General features: G+C 37.4%; 1 protein-coding gene across 1 annotated transcript in view; it reads right to left on the reverse strand.

Annotated features, from left to right (window-relative positions):
• The window catches only part of STK39 (serine/threonine kinase 39), a 79,671-nt gene that overhangs the window by 56,383 nt on the left and 7,294 nt on the right, over positions 1–15,994 (reverse strand). The window contains exons 2-5 of the mRNA XM_041473175.1: positions 7,269–7,381; positions 2,256–2,364; positions 804–945; positions 375–430 (exon numbers count right to left, since the gene is read on the reverse strand). Of these exons, the coding sequence (XP_041329109.1) occupies positions 375–430; positions 804–945; positions 2,256–2,364; positions 7,269–7,381 (420 nt within the window). The remainder of the gene's footprint in view (positions 1–374; positions 431–803; positions 946–2,255; positions 2,365–7,268; positions 7,382–15,994) is intronic.

Raw genomic sequence — 15,994 nt, forward strand, 5'->3', positions numbered from 1 at the left:
TACACACATATTGTTGGATCCCCAAGAACTATTACAATTACTTGCAGCAAAAAATGAAATTAATAGAAATATCAGCTTCTACCATTTGCAAGCTGTTTAAGGTGCATGGGTGAATCAAATGGAAACATTAAAAGGACATTAGAAAACTTCCTTATATATTTGATGGGACACAGAGAAATACTGAATAATTTCTGAGTCAAGTATCATTAATCAAAAATCCTGAAATCTGAAAGTGGGTAACTTGTGGCTACAACACCCCAAAAGGAATAGTTAAAAGCCAACAGAAAAACTTTTCCCCTTGATACCAGTTGCCCCTGATCCAGCTGCAACTACCTTTTGCTTTTATTTATTCATTACTCTACCACCACCATTACCTGCTATTTGTACAGAGCCATCCTCACCCAGTAGAATGTTGCCAGCCTTCAAATCTCTAGAACATGCAAACAGGGGTTAGCATGAAAGTGCATACTGCACATTTTATGCAAACAAATAAATATTGCACACTGAATAGTTTCACAAGATAGCATTTTCAAATTTGAAACAGAAAAAGGAAGCTGATGTGTAAAATGTAATTTAATAACTTTAAAACAGAGTGCAGAACTCTAAGGAATTTTCACATATAAAAAGACCAGAATTCAGCTCAAGCATAAAGAAGCAAAATTCAGGGATAGATTTTAATAAGGTAAATATTTAAGTTCAAAGTCTGGTTTACCACCTTTTATAAACACAGTCTCACAAACTGAAAGCCTTCAACAAGCTACAGTCAATTTTGAAAATGCTTTTCACTATGTCTATGCTCCTACCTGTGAATTTGCCCATTCCTGTGTAGATAGTCTAAACCCTCCAAAACTTCTTTAAGAATTGTTGCTATTATGGGTTCTTCAAGCACACCATTTTTGTGCTCTCCTCTGTTGACAATATACTTTATTATATCAAGCATTGAACCTGTATTACAGATCCAGGAGAGAAAAAAAGCATAAATAAAGCATTATCACATCAGATTCCTTAGAAAGCTGTATTTCTTCATTCTTTCTATGCTACTGCAATTTAAATCTTTGCACGTATGTGTAAAAGCTTCATGTAACTAGCTCTTAGAATAAAGACCACTAACCCATCCAAACGAGATACAGAGCACTGCTTTTTGTCAAAAATACAGTACTTAATGATCCATTAGAAAGATCTGCTAACACTTGCAAAGCAACCACTAATTAAAAATTCAGGAGTACCCCATATTTAAACAGATATGTACTGCAAAGGTCTTGGGTTATTATCCAGTTTAGATCATGGTTCATGTATTCACAATGTAAACACACAGCTGCAAGATTGGAAGGAGACAAATGCAAACAAATGATAACATTCCCAGTGACACACAGTTTGACATTGAACCTCAGTTATTATACACTTCAAGGCTTTTAATGGAAACATTTTGTGTTTATCCAAGCACTATTCGACAGCTCACAGTAAATTCCTGTCATGTATCACTTGTTTCTCTCATGGTCTATGCTTGCACTGACCAATTCAACCAAATGCAACACAAGTGCTATGAGCACTTCCCCTCCTTGTTTTCCAGCATCATGGTGAAGCAGCCTGCTGCCATCAAGACTAATCTTGAACAACATCTGTAACAACCAGGACCATCACATCTTATTCTGGGGCCTCTGTTTTCTAAACTACAAGCACATTAAGTTCAGTCTCCTTTTTCCTCCTCCAGAACTAAATAAGAATTTTATACCAGTAACTATTATCATTAAAAAATGCAATGAGTGTTTGGTTAGCTTAAGCAATAAAAAGGATGCAATATGTGTAATACTTGGCCTAGGATGGATCTTGCTTGAATAAGGAATGAGTAATACTCATTATGAAATCAGATATATATGCATTTTTATAAAAATACAGAGGATTCTAGAGAAACTCCATAAAAGATCACACTGACAGAATTGAATTAATTTCAATCAGTTTTCCCTACACAGCCTTAATACAGAACTTTAATAAACTGGTTCAGAATGAAAATTAAATTCTGTGTATATACTATATTTCAGTAATTCTTAGCCTGTCCTATGAATATAGATATACAAACTTGGTAAGCTTGCACATTCCTCCTTAACATGCCTACATCTCGAGGTTCATCCTATGTAGTGTCTAGCCCTTTTTCATTAGTTAGTTTAGCTCAATGTACTCACAGGTGGTATATTAGCAAAAAAAAAAAAAAATCCTGCAATTGCCTTGCAGCTAAACAAGTAAAACCAGTAACTTACCCCCACTTAATAGCTTCATAACCAGCCACAGTTCATCCTTCACCACAAAAGATGTGTAATAGGTCACCACATTAGGGTGATTGCACTGACTCATTGCTTGAATTTCTTTCTGTAAGAAATACAAAGCCCAAAACAACAGAGCCAGCTATCAGTTTTGCTAATATAAAGTTTAATTTCCAAAGTGAAATACTATAACAGAACTAAAGTATGTACAGAGTATGCATCAAGGCATTAAAACATTTCAATTTACCTAAAGATCTGCATGCAAGAAAAACCATTATTGCTAAGAATATGAGGGAAGTTTGGTCATGAGATACAGGCATAGCTACATCACTTTTCTCCTGAGAACAGCAAAGAAATTACTGTTAAAGTCTCAAATTCAGAGTAAACAATGAAGAATGAGTAGTCTCCAAGAGCTGAAGATGTGGGTACAGGCTGGACAACAAGATGCAAGGAAAGGTCAAACTCTACTGCATTTTCTGTTCAAAAGGGGTATGAAGAGTAGAATGGGAACAGGTAGGAAAGGAGGAAGGAAGCCGTCGAACAAAGGACACAGCACCACTGGCTCAGCTACTGTGGGACAGACAGGTAGACACCAGAGCCACACAATTAAACAGAAATAGAAAAAAGCAATATTACAGGCCAAAAGTCATAGGAAACAATTGACTAGAGGAACACACAGTCACTAACAGATGCACAACGTGGCACTACCAAGTAACAGCATCTATGACATGCCACAGCTGTACACATTAAGAATGACTGGCTTGTGTCTGTTAATTCAAGCAGAGTTCTTTTTCTATTCACTCTTTCACATAATTGTTCTGTAACACCTTTCCAGTCACTCTCATTCTCTTGCCAATTCTTTACATTGGAGCATGAGGCCTCTTCTATATCACAGGGTTTTGCCTCACACCAATTCAAGCTGCCCCAACCCTACTTCTCCCTCTCTACCTCCAGCCACAGAGCCCCAATCCACCCCTCGTGCTACAGCATACGCTCCTGGAGGGTGAGCCAGTCTGGAAGCCAATCCAGCTAAAAAAACTCTTCTTCTTCTCCTCTCTCCCTGAAAAGCAACTGTTTGAGGTGAACTGTTTCTCTCTGACTCAACAGCACTTGTGCAAGTTATGCACTATGCAGGTCCCACTTAGGTTGATTAAAGCTGCCACAAATGCCATTTTCAACTTTAAACTTCATTTTAGCAATTGTTTGAAAGAGGTTTTTTGTTATTTGCAATGCATTCAAAATCACAGCTGGTTTCCAATAAAAAGTTAATTATATGTATTAAAGACTGGGATTTAATCTCATGGTGCTTGTAGGAGACTATTAAAGCCAGGCTGCAGTTTGACACGCATTTCAGCTTGTTCTGCTGTCCAAAGTCCTCCTCCTTAGACAATTTCTGAACCCTGAAACACAGAAGGAAGAATGCCTGGATAATGAATCAATGAGCCTGAATAATAAGAGCAATTTGCAAGATAGCTCCCTGTCATCCCCCAGAAGACAGTAGGTGAAAGACAGAAGACAGACATGTAGAGTACATTTCCCTCTCCCAAAAGACATGTCATCTTAAACACAAGTCAAATTACTGCCTCATGTTCTTAATTCAACTACCCATTCCAAACCTTAACTGTAACTCCCCCAGTCCCGGTTACTATTTAATTTCTTACACTGTTTTATTATTTTCCTATGCTGATAATATAACAGTGACTTAAAAAGACCAGCTGACACCACTGGGCAAAAATGCATCTCCTCTATTTTTCTCAGACATTAATAATGCAGAAATGTAACTAATTGGCTGAGATAAGCTTCACTATCTTTAACTGAAAAGTGCTTGGAATATTTTACCTCCCTGCATCAACTCATGGGCAACAACTGAGCTACCACAGTAACCATTGCCAAAGGCACCTTGCGTCTCAGCTTTCATGACTTTTTTTTTAAAGAGTCTTCGCAAAACAAAAATAAACAAACAGAAAGCACCTCATGAGAGATAAGGGATGAAATTTTAGTCAGGAAAGAATGAAATAATTTCAGACTTGCGGTTCTAGAAACTCCTATCACAAACAGAGTAGTAAGCCTCCACAGTCTTCATCTGTTTGGCTGTGGCCCACAACATGCACAGGTGAGAAAGAAAAGCATTCACTTAAAATACACTGCCAGAGAAACAGCTTGCAGCAGAACATTCAGGAGAAAACACTGGAGCTTTCTTCACAATTATGTCACCTCAGACATTCAACAGCAGCAAAGAAGTAACAGCAATTTAAGTCTCTCCCTCATCCCCCTCTTCCCCCTGCCTTGCACTAGCACGAGCATTTGCGTGCTTCACCAGGCAATATGCCCAGGTTAAAAGCTAACCTCCTTCAGCCAGGTTATTCCTGATCCAGTTTCACAGAGCAGCTGCATAAAAATGTCTTTCAGCCTAAGGGCAGGTGGGTGACACAGTTAATAAGCAACTGCGAGACAGCTCCTTTCTGTGCGGAGCTGCCGCAGCCAGGCCGGGCCCGGCTCCCGCTGCCCAGGAGGTGCCGCCGCCGCGTGGGCCCGGCCCCGGGGCCTCCTCCACACGGCCTGCCTCCGAGGGCAGTCACCGCAGAAACTAAAACAGCCTGCAAAATCCCTTCAACCAAACAGCCATTCTACAGAACACTTGTGGAGTTTGTGGACTTGAAGGTTTGATTGTTCTAAAAAACTGGAGGTAAAAGAATGGGGAGGATACCCAGCCAGGACAGTACTAAGGACAGGACTCTCCTTGGCTTAGGGGGTAAAGTTACACTTAGGTTACAATAGTGAGAACACAGAACATTGCAGGAAACAGAGTATCGAATTTCAGGAGTTTGGCAGTTTGTGTAACCTCAGTAATATTTAAACTCCCTCCCACACTGCCTTTCTATTTTAATTGACACTGGCCCAAATCCTAAGCCTGCTTGCATGGGTTGATGCATTTCCACTTCTCTGAAGGCCACACAGCTGAGAATTTGTGAAGGGTGCCTGCACACAGCATTCATAAGCACTCTGCACCATCCTTTTAAAAAACAGCGTGTTCAGAGAACAGACAGTTTTAGAACATTCCTGTGCCAACAAAAACTGTTTCATCAGAAAAAATAAGTGATTAAAAACTGATAGAACTCAAAATTTTTAGACTCAAATTCTGCCAAAACCACAAGAACATTTTAAGTACTATTAACTGAAATGAAAATGTTAGTACAGTTGTAACACGAGTTTTGAAGGTCAATTATGCCTTTTTCCAGAAAAAGTCTCTATTTTTCAAACAAAATTTTAAAGTTTCTCTAATAGAACTGAGTCATAAGTATACTGAACCTCACAGAACAAAGTTAATTATGTATGTGTACGCATACACATATGTGTACACACTTCTATAGCTCTCTTAACCAAGACCCAGGAAAATCCCAATTCATGTTCAGATCAAAACAGATCAACAAATTAAAGAAACTAAAAATCTGAGCACAGAAAAGCAGAAATTGACTTATGTTATAAAATAAAACAGATGGTATGGACAGTTGTCTTTGTACCAAAAGAAAGCAATATAGGACCAAAAATTCAAGACCTACTGCCTCATTTGACAGACAGTGGAGACATGTCAACAGTAAAGACACTCAAGCATTTGGCAAGGTAACATTTTACAAGCTTGTAACTAACCAATCGTTTCTCCAGACCACAAGAATTTGTCTTGCAGACTTCTGGCAGTTTTGTCTGGTTTTGCTTGTTTGCTTGTAACATTCTAATTCTTAATTCCCAGTATTAGCTCAAATTCTAACCAAAAATTTCCAATTCTGACCAATTTATCTTACAGTTATTAGTATTTATCTTTTTATAGAAATGTTCTTTGGGGACTGTAGCTGTTAACACATCATGCACAGCATCTCACCTTGGGCTTAAAGACAGTTCAGAATTATCTTTTGAGTTTTCAGTTGACAGAATTCTCACTACCTCAGAAGTAACTTCCACTACCACAATCCTCGTAAAAAGCACAACAATGTCGCATACAAGCGGTCACATAAACTGAAGGTGAATGCCATCAATCACCAGGGGAAGAGCATTTTGGGTCCTCCACTGTAAAAAAGCCATTTTATCTGAAGAAACTGGATGGACCATACCCTCTGTATCAAATTCAAGATATCTTTTGCACTGGCAATTCCCTGCTGAGGAGATCATTTCCTTCAGAGGCAGGAATTTCTGCATTAGAAAAAGCCCACAGTCTCTAGGCTGTAGTATAACCTGTGGAACAGAAGAGAGTGTTCTCACTTTTAGAATGGTTTTGTGTCCTTCAAATCTTGTTATGCTGCCTATACATAAACACACATTAGTCTTACAAGCACCTAACTAGGAACATTAGAAAGCAATAGGTTTTGTGTTTCAATAATTCTTTGTGAATTTTCTGTATTGCCATAACCAGCGCAGAGGAAAAACTCTTGCAGTTCCTTTATAAATGGCTTCTTACAGGCCCCTTTCTTCTCTGATCAGTGGCCCAAACAAATAATATTCTTCAAACATTCTTGATAATGTTTGTGTGTCACCAGCTTTAACAAGAGTTTCCTTGTGTAGATGGCAGGGTAGCCATTCCTCCTTTTCTCCTTAAAAGTTACCATTATGAAATGATCCAACATGTTTTCGTGCTTTAGACATTTTAAGAAGACCTACTAAATGTTTTTAATCAGTGTTTAACCAAAGGAAAATGTATTTTTCCTCAATATTAAAAAAGACAGACAACCAGACAGTAATCACTTAAAAACTTCCAGAAAACAAGAGTTTAGGGTCTTCCCACAGTTATCCCAAGCTGATTATCCCAAGATTAAGTTTGCATATGTAATTTTTGTGACATGAAAAAATATGCATTAAAAAATTATATTTTTAGGGAATAGTACAATTATTTCAGATTATTTTCAAATCCTTCTCTCATATCCTGCACAAAATTCTACCCTCACTCTTAGACCAAGCTAAAAACAGAGCCAAAACAGAAGGTAAGTCTCCATGTAACATGCTGCCCCTTTATTTACTTACAAGTAATTCATCCATACTGGTTTGGCATTTTTCTAAGTTGATCCTCTTTATAGCTACACGTTCTTGCCTGGGTTTGCAGAGCGCTGCCTGGACAACTGCTGTAGCACCGCTACCTGAAAAAGGGCAGAAAAGGAACAGTCTCAGAGATTAACAGAGTTTAACAGATGAGTTAAACCTGTGACCAGCATGAGAAGCCCATACTGACAAAGAACTTAAAAGCTGCTGTTTATCCTTTTTCAGTGCTTTCTCCACATGCATACCTTTCCACTAGCAAGACACCTTTCATATGCCTCAGATGGAAAAGAAAAACCTGAAAGTTTCTTTTCCATACACCACAAAAAATTCCAAAGCCAATGATATCAAATGATGTGCTCATTTATCAAGACAACCATCACCTCAATGCATTTCATAGTTCATTACACTTCTGTCTTTGGCTACATCTGTTTTAATCAAGAACATGACCTGCACAGTTGATACATGGAGGGGTGGGTACTGTGAAAGCACAGATAAAGATCAATTGTTATTTTTTTCCTGTTCTTTTAGGCCAGTCCCTGTTTAACCAGGTTTTTTGTTCCCTTATCCAATGAACAGAAAAAAAATCAGTAAACTGTACATGCCAGATCTTCTACAGTTCCACCAATGTTCATGCTCATTCATCACAACTGGACTAACACCCTACAAAGGAGCATGCAGATCCTTGTGAAGAGCATAGGAGCACAAGTACCACACCAACAGTGAGAAGCTGCAGGTTACTGAATGGCCCAGCAGAGAAAGTCACTCATGTTTACTTGGCATGCAAATCACATATGGTCACACAACCACACTGATAACAAAGCCCAGGGAAATGAACAAATGTGGGGGAAAGAAATAGAATAATTTTCTCTAGAATGCTTTATTTGTGAACCACAGGAGTAAAAGGCATTGTTGCTTCTTTTATCAGGCACCCACTAGCATTGACCCAGTCAGTATTGCCTCACTAAATAAATGAAATGATTGCAAGTAATATTCAGAAAGAGTTCTTGCTGCCACATCACATATAAAAATGTGTGCTTCCTCAAATAATTACATTGTGCTCATCCATGCAGAAATCTAAAAGCTCCCAACAAGCTTCTATCCGTAATTAATATCTCAATATAAATTATGAATTTCTGGTAAGTCATTTGAGCAACATGTTATATTGGCCTGCTTATAAACTATGTTCTGTTTATTTGGCATGTCCTAGATGAATACAAATTGTGAACAAAACGCCTTTTGTTGTCAAGCTCTACAAACGTGGATTCAGTTACTAGCCGACTTAAGAACAATTGAGAGCTTTTCCCTCTGCACATCTGAAAACAGCACCAACAATACCTCATGACTGAAAGTTATTGTACATGTTTTAATTGCTATTTGCTTAGCTATTTTCATGTATTGTTGGTTCACATGATGTTTTCACTCAAATCACAAAGCTTTTTAACTGCATATGAATTTTGTGTCAAAATCCTGAGCTCATCTTCAAAAAAAAAAAAAAGTCTCTTTAAAAAAACCTCAACAGGACTAACTAGTCATGTTTCTGCAGGATGTGGTCACAGACAAATATTGACATGTCCTGTTCTGTCTGCTTACAGAACAAAGCCTTTAAAAATTCCAATAATGTAGGTAATAAAAGAATTAAGAGATTTTAAAAATTAAATAAGACATCCCAAGGAAGAAACCACCAAGTCAGCACAATTCAGCTAAAGTAAGACTCATATACATCACTTTAATGAATTTGTCGTTCAGTAGACATCAAGACACAAATACTCTCATTACTTTGGCTACACAAACATACATTGAAACAGGAGAAAGAGTATTTTTAGCTATTAAGTATACAGGAAAAAAACACCAGATTTTCCTTATGTATCTTTTTCATCTATGACAATAGTTTTATCTACTTGTAGAAAACAACCAAGATCTTTGCTTTTAAAATAGATTTGTATACAAAAGCCTCAAAAAAGACAAACAGAATAAGCACACAGAGAATTTATTCACCCAATGCCAGGATAAAATCTTGACTACTTCCTCAAGTTAAATGACAGCAAGTAACACTTCAGAACGTTTTGGAAAAATTAAACTACAAAAAAAAAAGTATACTTTTCTGTGTTTTCTTCTCAGACAAAGGTGACTTGCAATGGGATGTTCTTCACCACATTACTAAGATGTGCTGACAATGCAAAAAGCTTTTTAGGTTTAGAGTAAAGCCAATATACCTAGTTTCTTCTTTCTTCAGCTTTTCTAATTCTTTACACAATACACTAGCTTGAGAGTAAAGTCAAATTGTGCAGTCTTCTCAGTTGGACCTACGTACATATAAAACCTGCTTGGAAAAGCAGTTTCACATACTGAAGCAGGAGCCAGAACTGAGTAGCTATATGCCTCCTTCCTCTTAAAGATGTTCTCTCCTTCTCTGGCTCACAACGTGAACAACCAGGGATAGAGATAAGGAAAACCTGCAGCTTTCACATCTGGTCAAAAGGCTCCTTTTGTCTCATCTACTAAACAAGGAGAAGTGTGAAGTGCTCCATAGGAGCAGCTATTAGAGACTACCTAAATAAGCATTTCAGTTGAGAGGTAACAGAATACAGAAGTAATGCACTATCATACAGTGAAACTGAATTGTCACAGACAACCATTTAGCATAAGAAATTAGGATCACAGAAAATTATTACATAGAATAGATTACAGTCAATCATTCCTTGTCAGAAGGTAGGGCTTCCTCAGATACACTGAGCCTTGCAAGTCTTCCAAAACCCTCAAAGCAGAGAATACTAACTACAACATAACCAAAACATAGACTGGTTTAACACTCAGTCTCTGTTTAGGAAACTGATATAGTATAATGAAAGCTCAGGTTGCATAAACCATGAAGGCTTTACATCCAGTTTTCTCCTGCAGAACAAAACAAAAGTATTACCCATGGTCATACTCAAAAAAACAACAGCTTTGTAAGAACAATGGGGTTTCCCACTACTAGAAAAGTCATTCTGCTACTGACAATTCTCTTTGCCGATTTCAAAAGTTAGCAGTGAAACAATGCAATTTCAGACCACATCAAGATACCTACTACTCACATTTCGCAACAGACAACAGGTCAGAGTTTCATCCTGTCCTGGTGTTTTTGCTGCCATCTTCTCTAGTGTAAGCACGCCCTTACAGCCAACCTGTCCCTTCATGCTACAGACCATGCACTCCCTACCACCCCATCCTCAATGCAACAGAGCCATTAGAATTGCTTTTAACCATCGGGGTTCACACAATAGAAACCTTCTTAAGAGCTACTGCATATAGCCACACCTCACCTCTTCTGAAAGGATGTAGCCTAAAAGCAGTTTTCTGCATTCCACTTTGCACACACTTCACAGACAGCATATAAAAACTCCACAAATACTCATCTGGGATTTAAGCTTACCCGAACAAGTTCCTTCAAGTTGTTCTAAATTTGACATAAAAGTTTTTTTTTTTTCCTCTCTCCTTTTTTTTTTTCAAACATTAATTTAACCCTTGCAGAATATGACTCAACAAAGAGAAGAACGATTTTTGACATTTATCTTTTAGTTTTAACTGCTCTCCACTAGTCAAGTCTCAAAAAGACAGTGAGGTGAGATGGTTGGACCATATCACTCACATATTGCACATGCCCACATCCTTCATACAAGGATGTGACACTTCATTTATTCCATTATTGCTAAAGGTCTGATACTTGCCACTTATCATGGCACAGTAACTGTATTCAAAATAGATCACAAACATTTCTTTTCAATTTTCTTCTTCTCCTTAAAAACAAAAGCCCATTAGGCCCATAATGACTCATCAGTCTCTCTTTTAGAAGCTCAGTGTTAGTCTCCACAGTATTTCAGCACAAACCTCTTTTAGGTTTGCATTTTAGGTCACTCTAACAAAAGAGACCTTCCCCAATACTACACTGGTTCTAATTTCTGAAGAGGAGGATGAAACTTGTTGATAATGGTAAGTTTTCTTGTTGACTAGGTATCTTCAGATACCTAGGCTAGAGAACAGTTGCAATTGGAGAAGACTAAATATCTTATCTCAGAATCTATAAAGTCTTATATACCAACCTATGCCACCTGCATTTTTGTACACTTCTGCTCCTCCAACCTACCCCAACCTCCTATTAATATTTAATCTCTCATGACATCCTAGTTCTGAAGAAGAGCCCCCCCAAGTAATTCTTAAATGTAACTACTATACAGTATAACAGTATCTAACAGATATCAGTATCTAACAGGATTCCTTTTGCATGCAGCAGAATGCATTTGTACACAAAAACTGTGCACAAATCTAGATTAGGTTTCTACTCATGAATACATGTGGAGTTTTTTAATGTAATGTACAAAGCACCTGTATTACACACAAGCTTGGAAAGCTATGTTGTATGTCCTGCATGTTGCACGCAAGATCGTGTAGCATATTTCCAGCATTACTAAATGTGTTCTGAACCAATCAACCCTTCAAAATATTCCACAGCAGCACTGGCCTGAACTAGTCTCTTCGGTTTCAAAAGAATTAATTCTGTTGGTGGCAAAACAATACTTTTGGTTAACAAACAGAGAACAAATAATATTTAATTCCTTTTGATTTCTAGATTTTAGCCCACAATACTCTAGACAACTTTCAATACTACTTGCTTTCTTTCATATTACTTCCACTAATTAAAATAAGTTATAAATCAGCCAGGTAAAGCTCATTTACACCTCCATACTGAACTCTAAATCTTTCTGAAACTTAGCTTCTTCACAGAAAATGACCCATTATTTCCCTTTAGATCTTCACATGACAAATACTTGAATTCTTAAGAACTTCACAATAATCATGTAAATATAATTTACGAACAATTCCTGCCCACTTTGTGTTCTGAATTCATGCTGGGATCAAATCTCTCTCCTTATAGCTCACTTGGATACTACTTTGCTTATCCTAGCAATTATGACATAATTCACTTAAATACACTAAGTGTTACATTAAATCAATGCCTACACATAGAACTGTTGCTTCTGCATTTTCAACATTCAACGATTGATCTCTAACTCCTCAATGAATTTGTTTTGCAGTTGGACATTTAAAAACATTGCCATTATGGCTACAGAACCACTGGGTTACTCAGTTATTGTATTTACCTTTTTGTGGGAAATTAGCTTACACAAAATCTGAGATCTAGCTTATTCCATATTGCTCTTTAAATGCCCATTGTATAAACAATCCAGAAAAACCTTTCCATATATGCTGTACAGATATTTCAGTGATTGCACAGAAGTAATAAATAGCCCAAATGTTGATGTCAAAATGATTATGCATCACAGAAAAGTTCTATGCAATGTTAAGACAACCTGTGCTAAGGCTAAGATAAAGCAAGCCTCAGCATTAACCAGATATCATATTCTCCATACAGAAGGAAAAAGACAGGGGGATTCACAATCAGCAATAAACCCCCACATACATGAAAAACAGCCACAGGAGGAAATGACCTAGCTTTCTGAGATATTCTTTGTTATCTCACTAAAATAGCAAAAGAACTGGTTATAACAGATGTTTTGCCTAGATAAATCACAGAAAATATTTTGAGGTTTGCTGTGATATAGTTCCCTGTCAAATCTGCAGAAGAGAATAAAATTTTCTGCCAAAAGCATGTGAAATAGAACTACTTTCTTGAACACAGGGGGTACCATCATCAGAGTATAGCAAACACATGTCAATCACAAACTAATTATTCAAGAAATATGACAAATTGGAACTGTACAAGAAAGTAGAAATGCTCTATTAATGATCTGGAAAATACAAGTCTTACTTCCCTCCATCAGAGAGCTCAGGCACACTGTATTGCAGGATCTCTTCTGAAACATCTTTCTTATCTAAAGAATAATCAGCTATCATCACCAGCCATGGGTAAAAGAATTTTAAGAGTTCTATTGTCACTGACAAAGGTATTTAAGAAATCTGTGGCTAGAAAGTGAAACCAGATATATTTAGATCTGACATAATTTTTTTTAATAGTGACTGTGTTCAGCTTTAAAATGCGATATCAGCCTAAGTGATGGCTTTTTGCTTTCAGACACTTGCTTGTTAAGGAGACTTCTACCTAGAGTCACACAGAGCTCAGCACTTGTCAAATTGATACGATGCCATCAACACGCTAAGATTAGACTGAAAAGTCCAAGGATAACCATTAACTATGTTTGGGGCATTCAAGTAAACCTGTCATGGAAATGTCAGCATCACAGCTGGTAAGGAAAACCTAAACAAAAGCAGTTCACTTTCAGTAGGTGTTATTTTCTCCCAGACTTGTCCTTTAAAATAGGCGAGTCATCTAAATAAAGCTGAAAGAGAACTGTCTACGGAAACCCCCTATTATAAACACTGCTCAAGATTAAATTCCTTTTGCTCTGATCCACATCTCAATTATCTTCATAAGAAGTTTTATTTATAGGTGAGAAATGTCTATATAAAAAAATCCACAATCATCACTATTTGAGACTTTGTAGTTATCAGAACTGGAATTTGCCTTGTGGAAAGGCCAGGATAAGACTTGTGTGACCCGCAGCCCTGCTCCTGACCACTTGTGAAGTGGCTGGCAGAACTAACGCCACTTTATAAGACAAGCACCCTGTGACTGAATGGGTGATTTATTCATTCCTTTCCCCCTTAGTCTAAGGCACTGAAGGTCCTGTGAGACAAGTAGACAAACCAAACAGATTTCTCCTTCCTCTCCCTGCCAGCTTCAAGATTCCTGAGAATCACAGTGATTACTCCCTCATGTACAGTACTGAACATCCCAGGTCCCAGTGTTGGTGATGAACCCATCACTGGGAAGTACAACAGCATATGGAATACTAGAACTGCCTGTAAGATCAAGCACTTACAAGTCCTGAGTAAGGAGCTTGGACTCAAGCTGCTGGTGTACAGTGAGACACATGACCCCTGTGGCCAGTAATGCTTTCATCATCATCTGCTACTTCTGAGGACTGACTCGTATCTTCCAAATCATCTTCCAGTCTAGATTATGATTGTTGACACATCAAACAGTGCATTGGGTTTTGACCTGATCTGCAGAGAGTTCCAGTCACTGGAAACAGTAAGCTAAATTGTATTAAAAATTCTGTGATACTATGCTGGGGCTGCAAGTTGACACATCAAACAATGCATTGTGTTTTGACCTGATCTGCAGAGAGTTCCAGTCACTGGAAACAGTAAGCTAAATTGTATTAAAAATTCTGTGATACTATGCTGGGGCTGCCATGGGATAAGGACAAAAGTGGATGTACAGTACTACACATGAATGTATCCAACAAATCCATATTCATTCTGCGTTTTTCCAACAAAAAGCATGAAAAAGAGTGAAGGATACAACTTGATTAAGAATTTATGGATTTTATCTGCCATGTTATTATCCATTCATCCTCACTTGAAAAGAAACATGGATTCTGATCATTTCATTCTTCCTGTTGTTTCATCATCAATATAGAAACTATTATTCAATATACATACAACTCTAAAAATCTGGAAGGCAAAACCCATGCTGAAAACGTCTCTGTATAACTATGGAAGAACTTGGTATCTAGTATTTACTGTGGAACCAAAAGTTACCTTACCAGGGTACCATCAGAACTCCACAGAACTCCCTTATAAAAATATAACAAATTGAAGATTTGCTATGCTGAGTCAGATCTCCTGCCTAGAAAAATAGCTGTTAAAAAAGAATTGCTATTCGTTTCTGAAGTAGCACTATAAACAAATTCTGGTGTTGATTTAGTCGGCATATTTTATTGTTTCTCATTTAGTTTGAAAGTAAACACTTGGAATAATTCTAATACCATGAATGCAGTATTTTCCAAGTATTCCGGATGTCACCACATAGTGCATCATTCTCTTCCGAGAATGAAAAACAGCCATCTACCAAAACAAAGGCATTATTGCTACTGTAGCGTCATAAAGATCTCTAATTAATACAGCAGTGTTGAGCTACAAAGCTTCAGCTAGTTCACCCCAACAAAATGTGCCTCCTAGAATTTGAGTCTACTGTGACCACACACTACAAGCAGAAAACTTACCTATTTCTCATATATTGCTTCTCATGAAACAATGGAAGAGTTGGAGCAATATTAAAAATTTAATGATATGATAGTGTTATTAGGCAATTCTAATCCAATTCTAATGATGCTCCTATTATTAGTCTGAAGTGGCTTAGACTCTGGAAGCACAAGATACTAAGAGGAATAAATTACAAGCTTAAAAATTCAGTCCCAGTAATAAAACGTATTCAAAGCAAGAAAGTGAGAAGGAAAAAGCAACTTTATTGCTTTATTTTATTATTAAATGGCTATGCTTCTGAGTCCAAATACATTGCTTCTCAGAAGTCTAAAGCAATAGCTCAAGTTTATGCTCTTGTTCATATTACTCCTAAAGAAGCCACGATTAACAAATACACAGTATTTTTCTTGTCAGTTAAATTAACTATATTTCTACCTCTACCCTAAACCAGGTATACTTGGCACATAGATATTCAATATGGATCTTGACTTTCAAGACCTTGAAGTACACAATTCTTCTGAAAGGATGATTAGGAACACAGAAAAGCTCCAAATTTTCAGTCTGCTTCTAATTCTAATTTCTCTAAGTGCAGAAGCATAGTTCAAAAGCTATGTAATGATTATGTTACATCAGCCTACAGGACAGTCTCAAGTTTCATCTATATT

Source organism: Pyrgilauda ruficollis, unplaced genomic scaffold, assembly GCF_017590135.1.
Source record: "Pyrgilauda ruficollis isolate IOZ18807 unplaced genomic scaffold, ASM1759013v1 scaffold3, whole genome shotgun sequence".
NCBI lineage: Eukaryota > Metazoa > Chordata > Aves > Passeriformes > Passeridae > Pyrgilauda > Pyrgilauda ruficollis.